Source organism: Lipophrys pholis (assembly GCF_963383615.2).
Source record: "Lipophrys pholis genome assembly, chromosome: 17".
Taxonomy (NCBI): domain Eukaryota; kingdom Metazoa; phylum Chordata; class Actinopteri; order Blenniiformes; family Blenniidae; genus Lipophrys; species Lipophrys pholis.
In genome coordinates, this window is record NC_137643.1 from 15835689 (window position 1) to 15850273 (window position 14585).

Here is a 14585-nt window from a genome sequence, read left to right on the forward strand (position 1 = left end):
TGTCAGAGGTGATCTTCACTTTTTGGCATCGAATCTCTTACCGAGACACTGAACCTGCGTTCCACTCCAAAGCCCATTGGACATACATTCCCGTACCCGAGAGCCCACTAAAGTATATCCGGTGTTACAAGAGAAAATGGCTGTGGCTCCGTACACCGTCAGTGTTCCAATCTTGTTGCCATTTGGCGGAGTCCCAAGGTCCCCGCAGGAGATGACTGAAATGAGGAAACAATATAATGTATTACAATCCCATATGGTCACCGTATAATGAAGAATGCTGATTTCCTTACTTTGGGAAATGCTTTTGTTTGTCTTTTATTCAATTTGTTTTGGCTAGATGAAGCGAGCCTGTTTAGATCTGTTCCTTTCTTAATGAAACAGTGAAGCCTTGAAACACGGGGACGCGTTTATTTTTTTCAAACCTCACAAATTAATTTTGTCGAGCAGAGATTTCCATCTGTCTCAGTACAAATAAAGAAGCAGTGGACATAAAAAAACAAAAAAAACAACATTAACTATTCACACTTACTTTCACAGATGGGGCGGGGATCTGGATAGTTCCATGTGCTGTTGGCCTGACAGCGGATTACTCTTTGCCCCCTGTAGTAATACCCTGGGTCACATATGAGCATCATTATAGCATCATATTGGTTTTGAGTTCCGTAGATTAGTCTCCATCTTCCGTGCTCCACTGCGGAGTGACTGATGTCTGGGCAGGTGACGGCTGCAGCGATCAGAGAAACAATCCTCTCATTTTATGAGTGCACACCACATTTGGAGTTGAAGACTTTAAGAGTGTATTCTAATCACAATACTCACGGAGACACCTGGGTGGGGCCTCAATGGGGCTCCACCTCCCAGATTCCTGACAAACCATTGACGTGGTGACAGGCCCCGAAAGCCGAAATCCAGGATTACACTGGTATGTGGCCCTGGCTCCAAGAGAGAAGTCCTGGCCGACAATACTGCCATTAACAGGAGGCACTGGCATCCCACAGGACATGACTGGAACAGAAAGCGGGATGAAGTTGATAAGTGCAATTACAAACAAGAACACACAGGCAGCAAAGCATTTTCCAGTAAGCATATCTGTATGCAGAGTGCCTCACTCACAACAGTTTTTTTTTTGTTTTTGTTTTTTTTCTGTACAAATACATTGCAAAAGCCTGCATCAATATGAAGCAAACATTGGTGTAGTCCACCATCTGCACAAAAGTAAACTGTGGAGCCGAGAGAGAGCACATGTGATTCATGTGGAGATTACACCTGGTGCTGACTTGACCAGACACTGAATGGCTGCCCTGCTGTTTTCAGTCTTCAGCTGACAATTTTAATAAGGCTGGTTAGGAACGAGAATGTGGAAGTAAAGCTTTTGGATTTACGAACACATCAAAACATATTTTACTAAGAGTGTGAAAGAGTAAAGATCTTGTGCACAATCTGGTAATAGAAAAAGCCAAACTTATTGCGTATATTCAACAATGTAGTGCTGCTGGGCCCAATGCTATGAATCTAGAGCTTATTCTTTGAGGGAATCTTAAATAATTGTGACTTTATTTTCCTTGAAGGACACCCTGAGCTCTCAGGACTTGATCCTCACTTTGACAAAGGGGCACAGGGGCATTCCACTGGTTGACCCCCAGTGCCGTCCGGGTGCAGGTGGCGCTGCTCTGTCCGATGAGCCGGAAGCCTTGGTCGCAGCTGAAACGCAACGTGCTGCCCACCTTGGTGCCTGTCAGACTGTGCACTGTGCCATTCACAGGGTTGTTTGGAGGGCTGCAGTAAGCAGCTATGATGAGAGAGAGAAAAAAGCAATAGGTAAAGACATAAATATGCATACTGAAAGAAATAAAACCTTGAGTGCAACAAGCATAAAAAGCCAATAATGATGCAAGATGATTCAAGAGAAGGTGAAGGATTAATGCGATTTCAAAAGCACGGGGAGCCACATCTCTTTTGCATCTTTCACGCCGGGTGACGTAAAGAAGAATATGTTTTAAAACAAGCGCCACAGTACAATTTCTCCAAGGAAAAACACTGTCTTCAGAAGAGGAGAATTTATTAAAGGCAACTAATGTTCTGCAAAGCAAAACAGGAGTTTGTCAGCAACTGCAGTGGAGGCTCATAAACGTGATGGATACATAGGAGGAACAAAGTATCTGTTTTTGTTTGTCGGTTAAATTGGTGGCAGCAATAATCATTTGTCATCTCAAATGGAACCAGCGGAAGAAAAAAAAAGGTTCCAAGGTATCAAAAGAGTGGAGGAGTCCAAAGGCTCTTCTGTGTTTAACTGAAAAAGCATCAATGGCACATTTGCTTGAGAAGAGGGGAGTTTAAGTAAAACAACACAGATTGTGAAAACATTTTGGAAATTAAAGGACACAATAATGTGACATGGAAAATGAGGCTTACTGTGGGTAGACAATCACAATGTCCACATAGCATTTCAATTAAAATGCTAATTCACACTCGGAGCTTTCCCACGTAGCACTAAATTTGTCCTCTATTTCAAGTTAGTGAGAATTTTCTTTTTTCTGTTTCACCAAAAACATTCAGCTAAAACTCCCTTAAAGCCATGTCAGTGGTTAGTATCTGTTCAGCCTTTATGACATGTTGCTCCCTCAAAAAAAGAAAAAAAAGAAAGATCTATTATACAGAGAATGAAGACATCTGAAGTGAGCTGACAAGACCCGAGTGTGGCACTGAAGAGATGTTGGATAAAACTGGCTTTATGCGGAATTTGACACCAAAGTTCACTGAGAAAGATGTTACATTTCTTACAAGATGATACTGAGCAGGTGTACTTCAGGCTTCCGTAAATTTTTCAAGAGCAGCATTTAAAGCTTAAGGTTGAGCTGCTTGACGTCTCCGCTGTCAACAACGATGAACCCCGATGAATGTTCTCCTTGATGGCTGCATGGCTCAGAAACAGGCACATCTTCTAAAATCAACACAATGGAGCTGATGTATATGTTCTTGGCGAGGATGACTCATGGCAGTCACTGTGACTGACAGCTTTTGAGTTCAAGTTCAAAACCCTGCTAATACCCATGGATAAGTCATTTGCTCTTCTTTGTGTGCTCAAAGAAGCTCCATCCTTACTTTTACAAGTTCATTTGTACAGCTTGTCTCCGTGCAATCAGACCCAGAATGAGTCAAATGTACATGAGTACATGTGAGTGGATTGGAATAGATTACGATTAGGACAATAAAAAGGAGAATTGGTTGAACATCTGCTGCCTCGCTAGTCGGTTAAACTAAATTAGAGCTTTATTCATGTACAAGGCCATTTGACTGTCATACAGTACCAGCCACTACTTACAACTGTAGTACTGTCACACAGCAGCACTTCAGTATACTATGGTTTCAAATCAACAGGGTAGGAAGTTGCACAAATATCCTCTCACAAACACAAGTTAGCATGTAGGCTGTTTCAGCAAAAACTGGCGAATATAAAGCTTTCACTGAAGCATAATGCAATCACATTTAACTCAAGCATTTGATATTAACTTGAAGAGAAAAGCGGCGCTAGCCACACCCAGGCCAACATCATACCATTTACTCAGAGACGTACATCACAACAATGACCCTGCGGTGTATGTATGGATCCACTTATTTTTGTTAAAGGTAAATGCTTCAGGAAGTTTCATTACAGTGTCACTGGAAAAAAAACAAAAAACATTACACCGAGAGCGCTGCATGGCACAAAGTGCCTTAAGAAAGCATTTCATTTCAATATGGTTCTTAAGAATTTGGATTGAGGGATTTAAATGGATTTTAATGGACATAAACCTTTTTCTGACAGGTTGACTAGTCTTAGTTTTTGTTTCTTTTTAGTTGACTGATGGCTGATATTTGAAAGTTGTTAATGAAAGAGCAGTCCTTGGAGATGAAAGATAGGATTGGTCAGGAAGACAGCTGAAAACACCAAATGTGCCTGTGCCATCTGTCACTTCCTGCCCACCAAGGTACCACAGAAGGCGACTCTATCTTGACCATGGCATCACTTAGACCGTCTGTCACCTAACCTGCTATGGCAAAGTCCATCCACACCAAGAAAATATGAAGAAGAAGGAAAGAGAAAGCTTTGATGAGCAAAAAACAAAAAAGGGCAGAGAAAAGACTGAACATCCGGTTGGGGAGATAGAAATCCCCACTGAGAGGAAGAGAGAGACGATTAGTCAATCTGGCTGAGTAGTGTTGATACAGAATGGAGGGAGCCTTTTAAATATTTACACAGTCATAATTCACAGGGAAGTTATGCAGGTGTCGCATACCAACAGATCCTTCATGGGAGCGAAACAAACCAGGAAAGACTAATAAGCAATACAACAAACAGCATTCACTAATTCCCTGGTCTTGCTTTGTGGTGAGTGCTGCAAATGCCCGCCGCCTCCGTTACGTTGTCATAGAGATGGGTCATATTTCTGGATGTTTCCAGTGACGCCAGCCGACGAGGACTCAGCCTCGTTGACAAAGCAAATAAATAAACCACTGACGAGATCAAATGTTCAACAAGTCAAACCACACTTCCTTCCAATGCCTCATTTGAACTGTAAAGGAACCCCTGCAACATTTATGAAAACTCTTCTCACACAGTTCTTCTATAGAGCGAGGGCTTCCTCACCTGAATAGCGAATGCGGAAACCTTTGTGGCTGGTGGTGTGATCGAAGGACCAGTGCAGGTAGACTTTGTTACTGGAGCTGGTAATGCTCAGGGGACTGGAATAGTTACCACTGAGGGTGATCAGGTGGGGGCTCTGTCTGGATGGACCTGAAAATAAATAAATAAATAAATAAACAAAACATTACTTAAATTATGAGAATTCATCAAGTTAACCAGTGTGCTGGATTGCTGAAACAGTTCACCCTAGAAAAATCAGTGTGACATAGTTCCAAGAAATACACTCACGATGATGTATGCAACACTTTAAAAAAAAATTCAAAATAGAAAAAAACGGTTTATTTTCCAAATCATTGAGCTTTGATAGGAATCATAGTTTGCAGAAAATACATTCTACCCGGGTTCTAATTGTAGAGAAAAAAAAATAATAAAAAATTAAAATGAAGATTTCAGTCAATAAGTGGTGCCCAAGTACTGATCAAAATCATGACTGTATCTCACCACTGTTTTCCCAGAGTGGATTTGCCAACTGTGCCTCTAATCAAACTCCTTTATACAAAGCAGATGGAGATATTGTTTCACCATGAAAAGAAGTCTGTCAGGTTAGAGACAGTAAATTACACTGGGTCCCTTTAGTATTTAACTGGGACAATATGCAGAAAATCCACCTCCATCCATTAATATGTAGAGCAAGTTAAATAGAGGTTGATCCATCTGAGCACAGAGAGCAGAAGGTGCAATAAAGTTGTAAAAATAACAGCAGCATCATGCGCAGCTACTCGTCACTCTCCCATGAGATGCAGTGACTCACCATCGAATATTTCGAGCTCATCAAACTGCCGACTGGTCTGAAAGTGTTCGATAGTGAAAGTGATGTTGTAGCCGGGCTCGACTTTGACCACCCAGGAGCACGACTCAAAATGTGGGAAGCCACTTCCTGGTGACTGGCTCATGATGATGCCTGTTGAAGCTGTTAGGACCTCATTCATGGGGCAGGTCACTGTTGAAAGACAGACAAGACGAGATACAAAAAAAAAAAAAGTGTTTTTGTATTGTTTCATAGCAGTATATCCCGTCGTGCAAGTGAAACTAACTTACCTGAGTACAGACGTGGTTAAATTTAGATTGCTCCTGCAGGGAAACTCAGTGTGACCAAAGCTAAGCTGATTGACATTCTGAAATAAATCTTTAAAAAAAAAAACACTCCACTAAATAGCTTATGAATTACATAATTTTACAGACTTGCCATGAGTGTATTCCCTCCTCTTTTGCCAATTGTGTGACAAATGCGATGCTCACATCTGCCTCAAAGCCCGACTGCAGTGGCACGTCTGGGCAGACCACATCCATCCGCTCATCTTACACCCACCTCCACCCCCAGCCTCCATCGCTCATGTTCTTGTGGGACATCTCCATGACATCCTTTGACATTTTCAAGTGGTTTCAGTCTCGAGACATCAGACACGACGCAGCGCTCCTGTCTTTTGTGTTTTCGCTGCAGTGCTGTGACGACAACCTCATAATCTGCCAGAGCTGTCTGCATGCACAGTGAAGCCCCCACCAAAAAAAAAACAAGCCGCAACATGACAGGATGCAACATGCAGTCGGGGCAACACAATGCAACTGTTCCTGTTTTCTTCTTTTAGGATTCTGTGCGCCGAAGACACAGAGGATAATACAATTGGTTTTCCTGTTTGTTTGCAATTGCTCGTTTAGCAATACAACTTCCATAAATGATCTCTTTTTAAGTGTTTTCGACTGCATTTCTTGACTTCCGATACTTCAGAATTCTATGTGTGTATTTTGATAATAGAGCCCTTGACTGTTACAACCAAAGCCGACTGCTAGTTAACAACCTTGCGATTTGCAAAATACAACCTCAAACACATTCACATACATTTAGCGTATTACAGCCACTGCACAATGGTACAAATGTGATTAGAAACCACCTCAGAGAGCTATATGAGGAAGTGCAGTTTTAATGCACATACATTTTTATGTGGATGTGGATCTCGCAGCACAGAATTTTGCTGGGGGCGTAGACGGCCCCTGCAGAGTGCAATTTGAATGCCCAAGCCTGATTTAGCCTGAGGGTCGACCAAAAATTGGCACTTGGCGTGTCATTACGGGGGGTAGAAACACTGAATTCTCTGAATCACATTCAAGCGGCCCTTTGCAGAAACCGACCATGTGAATATTAACTTGTTTTCTTTTTTGAGCAAGCAGAAAGCAGAAGAGCTCATGTGTTTTCACAACTGTGTATGCCTTGGCTTGTTCGCCCTCCTCTCGGTGTGCTCATAGAAAGAGAGATTAATAAATCTTCTGGAAAAAAAAAAAGAAAATAAAACATGGCAGACAGCCCTGGCAAAGCAGCATCTGTAAACATTTCTCCATATTTGTTTTACCGTGCTTGGCATGTCAACTTAGTGGGGTTGAGTGCCTCAAGAAACCTGAGATATAGTCAAGTACGCTGTCAAAGAAAGGCATGTTAAAATAAAAACATTTTACTGTTGATTACTTTTTCCTCAATTTCTGTTGTTGCCATTTTTAAAAAAATCGAAATGTTATATAGCTATTAAGGAGTAGAAACACTGTCCTCTGTTTAACCACATACACATATAGAAATACCTTTTTAGCAGGCGTAATAGTACTTATTCCACCACCAAACTTGAATGTCCAAATTAGAAATCAGCAGCATATTTTAGCCTTCTGACTTTTGAATTTAAGTGACGGTAATCTACCCCAATTCTAAATTCCAAGTCGACATTCGCCAAGTGGGAGAAATTATTTACAACCTCAAGCACGTCACTGGATGCGAGTCAAAGGCTTTAAATCCATCAGTGGCAGCGAAACTGATTGCACCTGGAAGTGGCGAATAAAATCTAAGAGTAAAGTTCATTAAACGACCAATCCCTCAAGGATGAGATGCGTGTTGTCTTGTGACCTTTCGGGAAGTGCCGGCGAGTCTTCAAAAGTGCCGTCGCCTTGTCTTGGAGCTGATGGAAGGAGATGGGCAGGGTCTCTTATCTATAGGCTGCTACTTATTAAACTAATCCACTTTGAAATGAAGCATTACTCAGGCTGTAAACAAAAGGGTATTAGGGGACAAATCTGACAGCTCCAAAAAGGTGGCCACAGCACAAGGTGAGAACAGCGCTGGTGGGGCTCAAAATAAAATCTCCTTTTAATGAGACTTGGAATGGAATAAATGGGTAGGAGGAACGGCAGTCTGAGCAGCTTTCCGTCTGCGGGTGTGTAAATTGTTCACGGTATGCACAACAGCTTCTTAATGAAAAGTGCAGTGGAAATCTTTCATGCAGACAAGCACAGATGCATCCGCATCTGTATCCATACATACAATTTGTGCACTCGTGAGAACCCACATGCGTAAATCTTTAGTATATTAAGCCGGTACTAATGTAGTGCTGTCGAGATGCTTTTTACTCATGTCGGTATTTAATTAGCATAAGCTGAGGAGTGATATCAAGCTGATTGAAGGGGATGGGCCACAACACAGGAATTTCACGCGGTGATCAGAACCTAACAGCTCTGGGAAGCTCAGAAAAGTCATGGATGACAATGAGGATGAGAAAAGAAATGACAGCTGTAATCCATTTTGAGCAACTACTAAGAGAAAGGAACAGAAACAAAAAAATACAAAACATCATCTGGAGAAACAAAAAAAAAACAAAAAAAAAAAAACAGACAGACAGCTGAAGAGACGAAGAGGTGCAAAGGGACCAGGATGAAGAAAGCTACTATAACCAGCTTGGAAACTAATGCAATGGGTGATTACACAGGTTTTAACCAGAAATCTGTCTGGGGGATAAACAAAGGGACTTTGGATCATCAGAGCTCATTGTGTTTTCATTAATGGATTCAAACAACACTTTGTACTGATGCTAGTAGTAGCGGGGTGTGTGTGTGTGTGTGTGTGTGTGTGTGTGTGTGTGTGTGTGTGTGTGTGTGTGTGTGTGTGTGTGTGTGTGTGTGTGTGTGTGTGTGTGTGTGTGTGTGTGTGTGTGTGTGTGTGTGTGTGTGAAGCTCCAACTCCCCGTGGTCTCGGCAGACAGCAAATGTAGTTAAGGGCTGTGGGTCCAATATAAGCCAGTATAATCAAATAAAGGGCAAATCAAATGCTGAACAAACCAACTGGTTGCTCCACTGGCAGGGAGAAAAGCAAAGGCAGGTTCCATTTGCATAGCTGGCAACAATTGTCTGAGTTTACGTGTGGCTGGATGAGGCTTTTATACCTCTGCCCATGTGTCAGTTTTTGGGTAAAAAAGGAAAAATACAGAGCCCCCCCCCCCCCCCCCCCAAAAAAAAAAAGACCTTGGTCTTGACAGACACCTGTGAAGTGAAAAATGTGTGGAAAACACACTGTTTTGAGAATGACACAAAAATAAAGAGAATGGGGAACAAAGAGTGCATGTGTTATGTAAGAACACAAGTCAGATGCTGGTGAGACAAGGGGGGGTGGGGGTGCAGAGGATGAGAGAGGATACTGGCGCTGAGGGGCAAGCAGCACTGCAGAACCAATGCAGCTCTCTGGACAACTATCACTGAATGACAACGTCCACTGCTCGTGGAGCCCAGACACAAGCTAGACCAGTGTGTGGATGTCTATCTAGACTCTGTAGGAGCATGCAATGTGTGCGATTGAGCATGTTGGAGTGTGTGTGTGTGTGTGTGTGTGTGTGTGTGTGTGTGTGTGTGTGTGTGTGTGTGTGTGTGTGTGTGTGTGTGTGTGTGTGTGTGGGTGGTCGGCTAGATGTGCAGGGAGGGTTGTGCTTGTCAGAGCTGGAAGTGGTGATTTGATAGGTGCAGCTGCAGCCAGCATGTCCCCTGCATTTCAATGAGCTGTGCACTTCGTCTCTTTGCTGCTCGCTCGCTCACTCGCTCTCTCTCTCTCTCTCTCTCTCTCTCCCTCCGTGTATTCTCCCTCTACCCTTCTGCTAATTTAGCAGTTCCTCCTCCATCTTTCCCAGCCCAATATTGGCTTCTTCTAGGAATCCTGCTTATTCAGAGTTATCTCAAACTGCTCTCATCCTATCAGTTTATCTTTGACCCTCCTCCCTCCCCATCCAATCTTCTACCCTTCTTTCAAACTAGCATAACTTTCTCCCTTCAACTTCTCTTGGCTTTAACATTCGCTCGCTCAACTCCTCATCTTCGCCAGCTGCTGTTATCTCTGACCTCTCGCTAACCCGGAGTCTCTGTCTCCACAGGAAAGTGACAAGAAGTCAAAATGAAGAGGTAAGAAGGAGGTGTAGGCTGGAAAAGGGGGAACAACATCTTTGATATGTGCAAGACCACGGCGGCAGTTTTAAAGTTTGAAATCCACACCAAACTCAAGGATTTCCAATCTTTACGTTTGGTGGAGTTAAGTTTGAAATGCACTCATTAGAGAAGAGAAGATCAGTTAGTTTTCAAAGATTGGTACAAAGTCAGCATACAGGTGGGAGAATGATTTTGATTTCCCCGACACAACTTTCGACCTTTGTTCTTTTCTGCCTCTCACTAGGTGTCCAAGGTACTCGGTTCAGCTCTTCCCCTTTCACTGCCCTCTGATATTTGTCTAATTTGTTTTTATCTCTCTCCCCTTTTTTTCCACTTCATGCTGGGAGCATTTGCATATTGTCCCTGTGTAGTACACGGAATTAGTAGCATTTATAAAACTTCTCCTGTTTTTCACCCAGCAGTTACCCAGAATGCGACACACACATGCACACACACGCACAGACATACACACAAAATAAAGCCTGCATTAAAGACATACGTTTTATGATATCGTGAAGCAAAAAGAAACAAGTGGGACCTCTCGACGCACCCAATCTTTTGCCCAGAGGAAATGTTTTGCACACAACACGAAGCATTATGATGACGGTGATAATGCGGTGTGTGGGGAGCTGTGTACTCCAGGAATCCTCCGGGAGGATGATATCTCCACACGTAGGGAGCGCCACAGCAGCCAGCGCCTGCCTCATGGGACCCCGGGAACCAGCCACAGAGATGGAAAGTGGTACCAAACTGAAATGTGGTGAGGCTCCGTGACTACAGGCCAAAAGAGGACCCATGGGAGCCGGCAATGAGGCAAAAAACTCAAAACCAGTGCATGACTCTATGATTAGAGAGCAGACACAGGTTATCTGTAAGCCAGCTAAGAAGAAACTCAGAGGACCTCTCGTGGCAGATGGGACGGTGTTCACCTGCATTTTGAGGTGTTTTGTGCTACATCATCATTTGACAGATCTTCCTGAAAATGAGTTTTTGCACCTCAAGAGACATATTGTGCAAACTGTCAGCAGGGTGATGTGTTTTATAGTGCATTTAGCACAAGCTGTAGCCATTATTTCTACAGAGCCACAGAATAGTTTTGACACTGGCGCATTGCACTGCTGCTGTGCTGGGGCTCTATGGGGGGTGTTGTGGTTCATTTGTGTTCAAAACTACTTGATCATCTGGTATTCACAAAATAAGTGTTCTGATAATGAGGACATCAGGACATCTTATATATGTCTTATCAAATGATTCACCTGTGTCTCACACATTTGTCAAAAACTTCTATAGAATCACTGTTAGATATTGACAAAAAGTTGTTTGCCGTGGTGCTGAGATGGATAGCAATATATTATGTGTTTCTAATGTCTGTCATCTATGTTAATAGTGTTTCTACAGCAGGTGTTCATATCACCTCATTAAAACACTGCTGCTAATTAATGTTTCCAAAAGCTCCTTAAATGAAGACAAAACAGAAAGTCATGTTTTCTAGACAATTAAAAAGAGTGTCGTTAAGGATTCAAATAATCTAAACCAGTGTTAAACCACTCAAGACTCGCTAAAACAACATATCAGAAGAAATGACCTGATTACCTAACCAGCATATTCTCAACATTTGATAACTCTCCTACTATAACAATCTCTGGAGCTTGAAAGCACAAGTGGTTGTTCAGGATGTTGTAAAACTGCCGAAGTCTGCTTACCATCACATGAAGGTGGAGGGCCCTCAAACTCCAAGTGAGTTCCTAATCTGCAAGTCAGGATGCTGTTTCCGCTTAACTGGTAGCCTGGTAGACATCTGTATCGCACGATATCACCTGAACACAGAGAAGGAGGTCAAATCTATAACAGTGAGGAAAAAATAACTGACAGAAGCAAATGAGTCTTCCTTCCATGTGTGATGAATTCCTATTATTACTTTCAGCGAAATACAAAGTTACAAGGAGATATGTGTGTGTGTGTGTATATATATATATATATACATATATAATCGTATATATGAAACGCAATGTCAATGTCATTACTTTTGTGTCTCTGAACAATAGGTCGGGAAGGAATGCACAATAAACACATAGACAATTAATCTCCACCAGTCTTCTACAGGGAATTAGAGCATCCGCTTCAAATCCCACAGGCTTTGTGATTGTTGTGTCGAAGGCATTCATTCATACTGGTGCTTCAAAAACTAATTGGGTGCCATAGATCAGTGGCAACCAACCTTTTGTTTTTGTTCTCATGGATAACATTGCAGTGAGGTTAAATGCCGCTAGACATGCCCACTCTGTTGACACCTCAAATCTGGGATATTTTGGTTTTCTTTGATGTGCAACTCCAATACTGACAGTGTCAGGTTCTCCTTTGACGATCGACTCCGCCCAATAAAGGTCACAAATCCCAGGTTTGCCACAGGCATAGATTATGTGTCTGTATTCAGTACAATTGACTTATAGTATATATATATATATATATATATATATATATATATATATATATATATATATATATAGTACACTTGAGGCAGTGTAATCTACTAATACCAGAGACAAAGTGACATTGAGAATAACTTTTCAATTCAAAGCAACTGTGGATAATTGTGATGGTGATTTTTCTTGTTGCAGCGCTTCCACTTACCAATTTTGAATTCTTTGCTTGCCATCAGGATCTCAGCGTTTGGGATGATGGAGGGTGGCAGGCAGTGTTGTAGTCTGTAAGCTTCATGGGGAGCATCAAAGGGAAAAAAATGGCATCAAAAAGAATAATTGTGAGTCATCTGGAAAAACAATTATAAATCAAGCAGGGGAATGTACATACCTTGATAGTTGATGTGGAACAAGCCGCCCTTCTCCGTGTTACTACGGAAGCGTATCAGCACTTGATTGGATGTACTACTGGGAGGATCATTGGGCTCTCCATCAGTGAACACACCCAGTTTCCTGGCAGTCTCTTGAGGACCGTCCCTTTAAGGAGACAAACCGCCACAGGTCAACTGTGACTTCAAACAAGACAACACAAGAGACAAGATCCTACTCTCAAAAGCTCCTTTGCTCACAAACCATAAAGCACCTGGAGCTTCTGTGATGCAAACCGGAGTACGCCACATGCCAGATTATTGTCAAGCAGGCTCCAGCAGTGGAGTTTAATCAAGCTGCTCGCACTTCATCAAACCCAAAGCAATTACTCTGGCCTGCTTTGGGCGATTATGTTAAAATAAGGTAGAAATTACAGATAAGGGGTGGAGTGACAGGTCTGGATTGCGCTGCTCCTGCTAACAGACATTCAATGGGAGTGTCTCTGGAAGCTGTGGCCCAGCCTTGGCAGTCCCCTGGTGTGGGCATGGCCGATTAAGCCAGCTCCCAGATTCCTGCCACAACCATTCAGCTTAAAAACCATCTGTCTTTGGCTGTCAGACTGGGCATGGGAGATTACAAGCAGCTCTGGAAACGGCTGGCTGGGGACTGCTGCCTGACAGCACACTAGCCAAGCCGCCATTACGGGGCCCATTTCCTTGGCTCAGTAGTTCAGTGGATAGATACACAGCAGTGGTAACTGGAAACGGGGGGACATGACAGTCCCCATCTTGGCTCGGAGGGAGCCGGTTTGGAAAGATCAACTCAGTGGGGGCCATTTTAGGAGAAGAAACGTTGAGATAAAAAGTGGACATTTTGGCCCACTTTACCTTCGTTGACTTAAACTCTTCGTGCGGTCTGATCATTTTCACAGTTTGTAAAAGCAACCAAAACCGGCAACACATAGATGCCATCCCGCGCCATGTGGACTTCCGGTGGTCATGTTGCCAGGTTGGCCGGCAGTCAGATCTCCGGTCTCACTGAGAGCTGGGACCTTTCGAGCTGGTCTCAGGGAGAGGGGATCAACTGGGACTGGCAACCACCATGCATGCAAAATCCTGTCTTTGGTGCTGCATATGGCAGGTCCAGCCATGCATTATGACGGTGATGAAAGGAGGCTTTTCTCCTTGATACTCAGAGAGGCATATTGACAAATGCCGACCACATAAACGTTGTGGCACAAACACGCCCACAGAAAGCACACACACTTCTTCCACAGCCAAAATGACATGCTTCTGTTATGTCTCACACACAATTCCTATATCCTACTTCTCTGATCACTCTTCCACGAATGATTTCATTTAGTTCATGCTTGTGTTTGATTAAAGAGCACATCATGATGATATTTGTTTTTCCTGTAATTGAAATTGCACCGAAAAGAGAAAATCTACAAAGGTGTCATAACTGAAGTTTTCTTGCTTACATTAGTGTCATGGAAAATGCCATAAGTGTATGCAGTATGTGTGTGGGGGTTCGATATCAGCAGTTAAACAACAAAAATTAAAGTATGAAAGAGTCTCAGCAAGCTCAAAACTACTAATTAAATGCTGGAAATCATTACGATAAATGAATAACACTATTAACTATTCTTGAATTGAAAATGGTTTCTAGTGGTTTCAGAGTCGAAATTGTATTTTTCTTAACGTCTTTTAGGTCTCGTCAACTCTGGAAACATTACAGTTAAATAAGTCCAGGTAGAAAAATTGGTATATATTTTCATAATGATGAAAGTTAACAAAATGGATGCAAAGACAAATGTTTTCTTAGAGAAGACATCTTTACATCATGACTGTGAATATATATATACTGCACTTGACTCAATTTGTCTGTAGCGT

At 42.5% G+C, this 14585-nt stretch overlaps 1 protein-coding gene across 1 annotated transcript in view; it reads right to left on the reverse strand.

The window, feature by feature from the left end:
* The window catches only part of csmd2 (CUB and Sushi multiple domains 2), a gene marked incomplete at both ends in the record, with an annotated part of 237338 nt that overhangs the window by 23351 nt on the left and 199402 nt on the right, over positions 1–14585 (reverse strand). The window contains 9 exon segments of the mRNA XM_080484336.1: positions 42–215; positions 530–724; positions 820–1005; positions 1601–1789; positions 4628–4774; positions 5436–5624; positions 11608–11721; positions 12536–12616; positions 12716–12861. Of these exon segments, the coding sequence (XP_080340462.1) occupies positions 42–215; positions 530–724; positions 820–1005; positions 1601–1789; positions 4628–4774; positions 5436–5624; positions 11608–11721; positions 12536–12616; positions 12716–12861 (1421 nt within the window).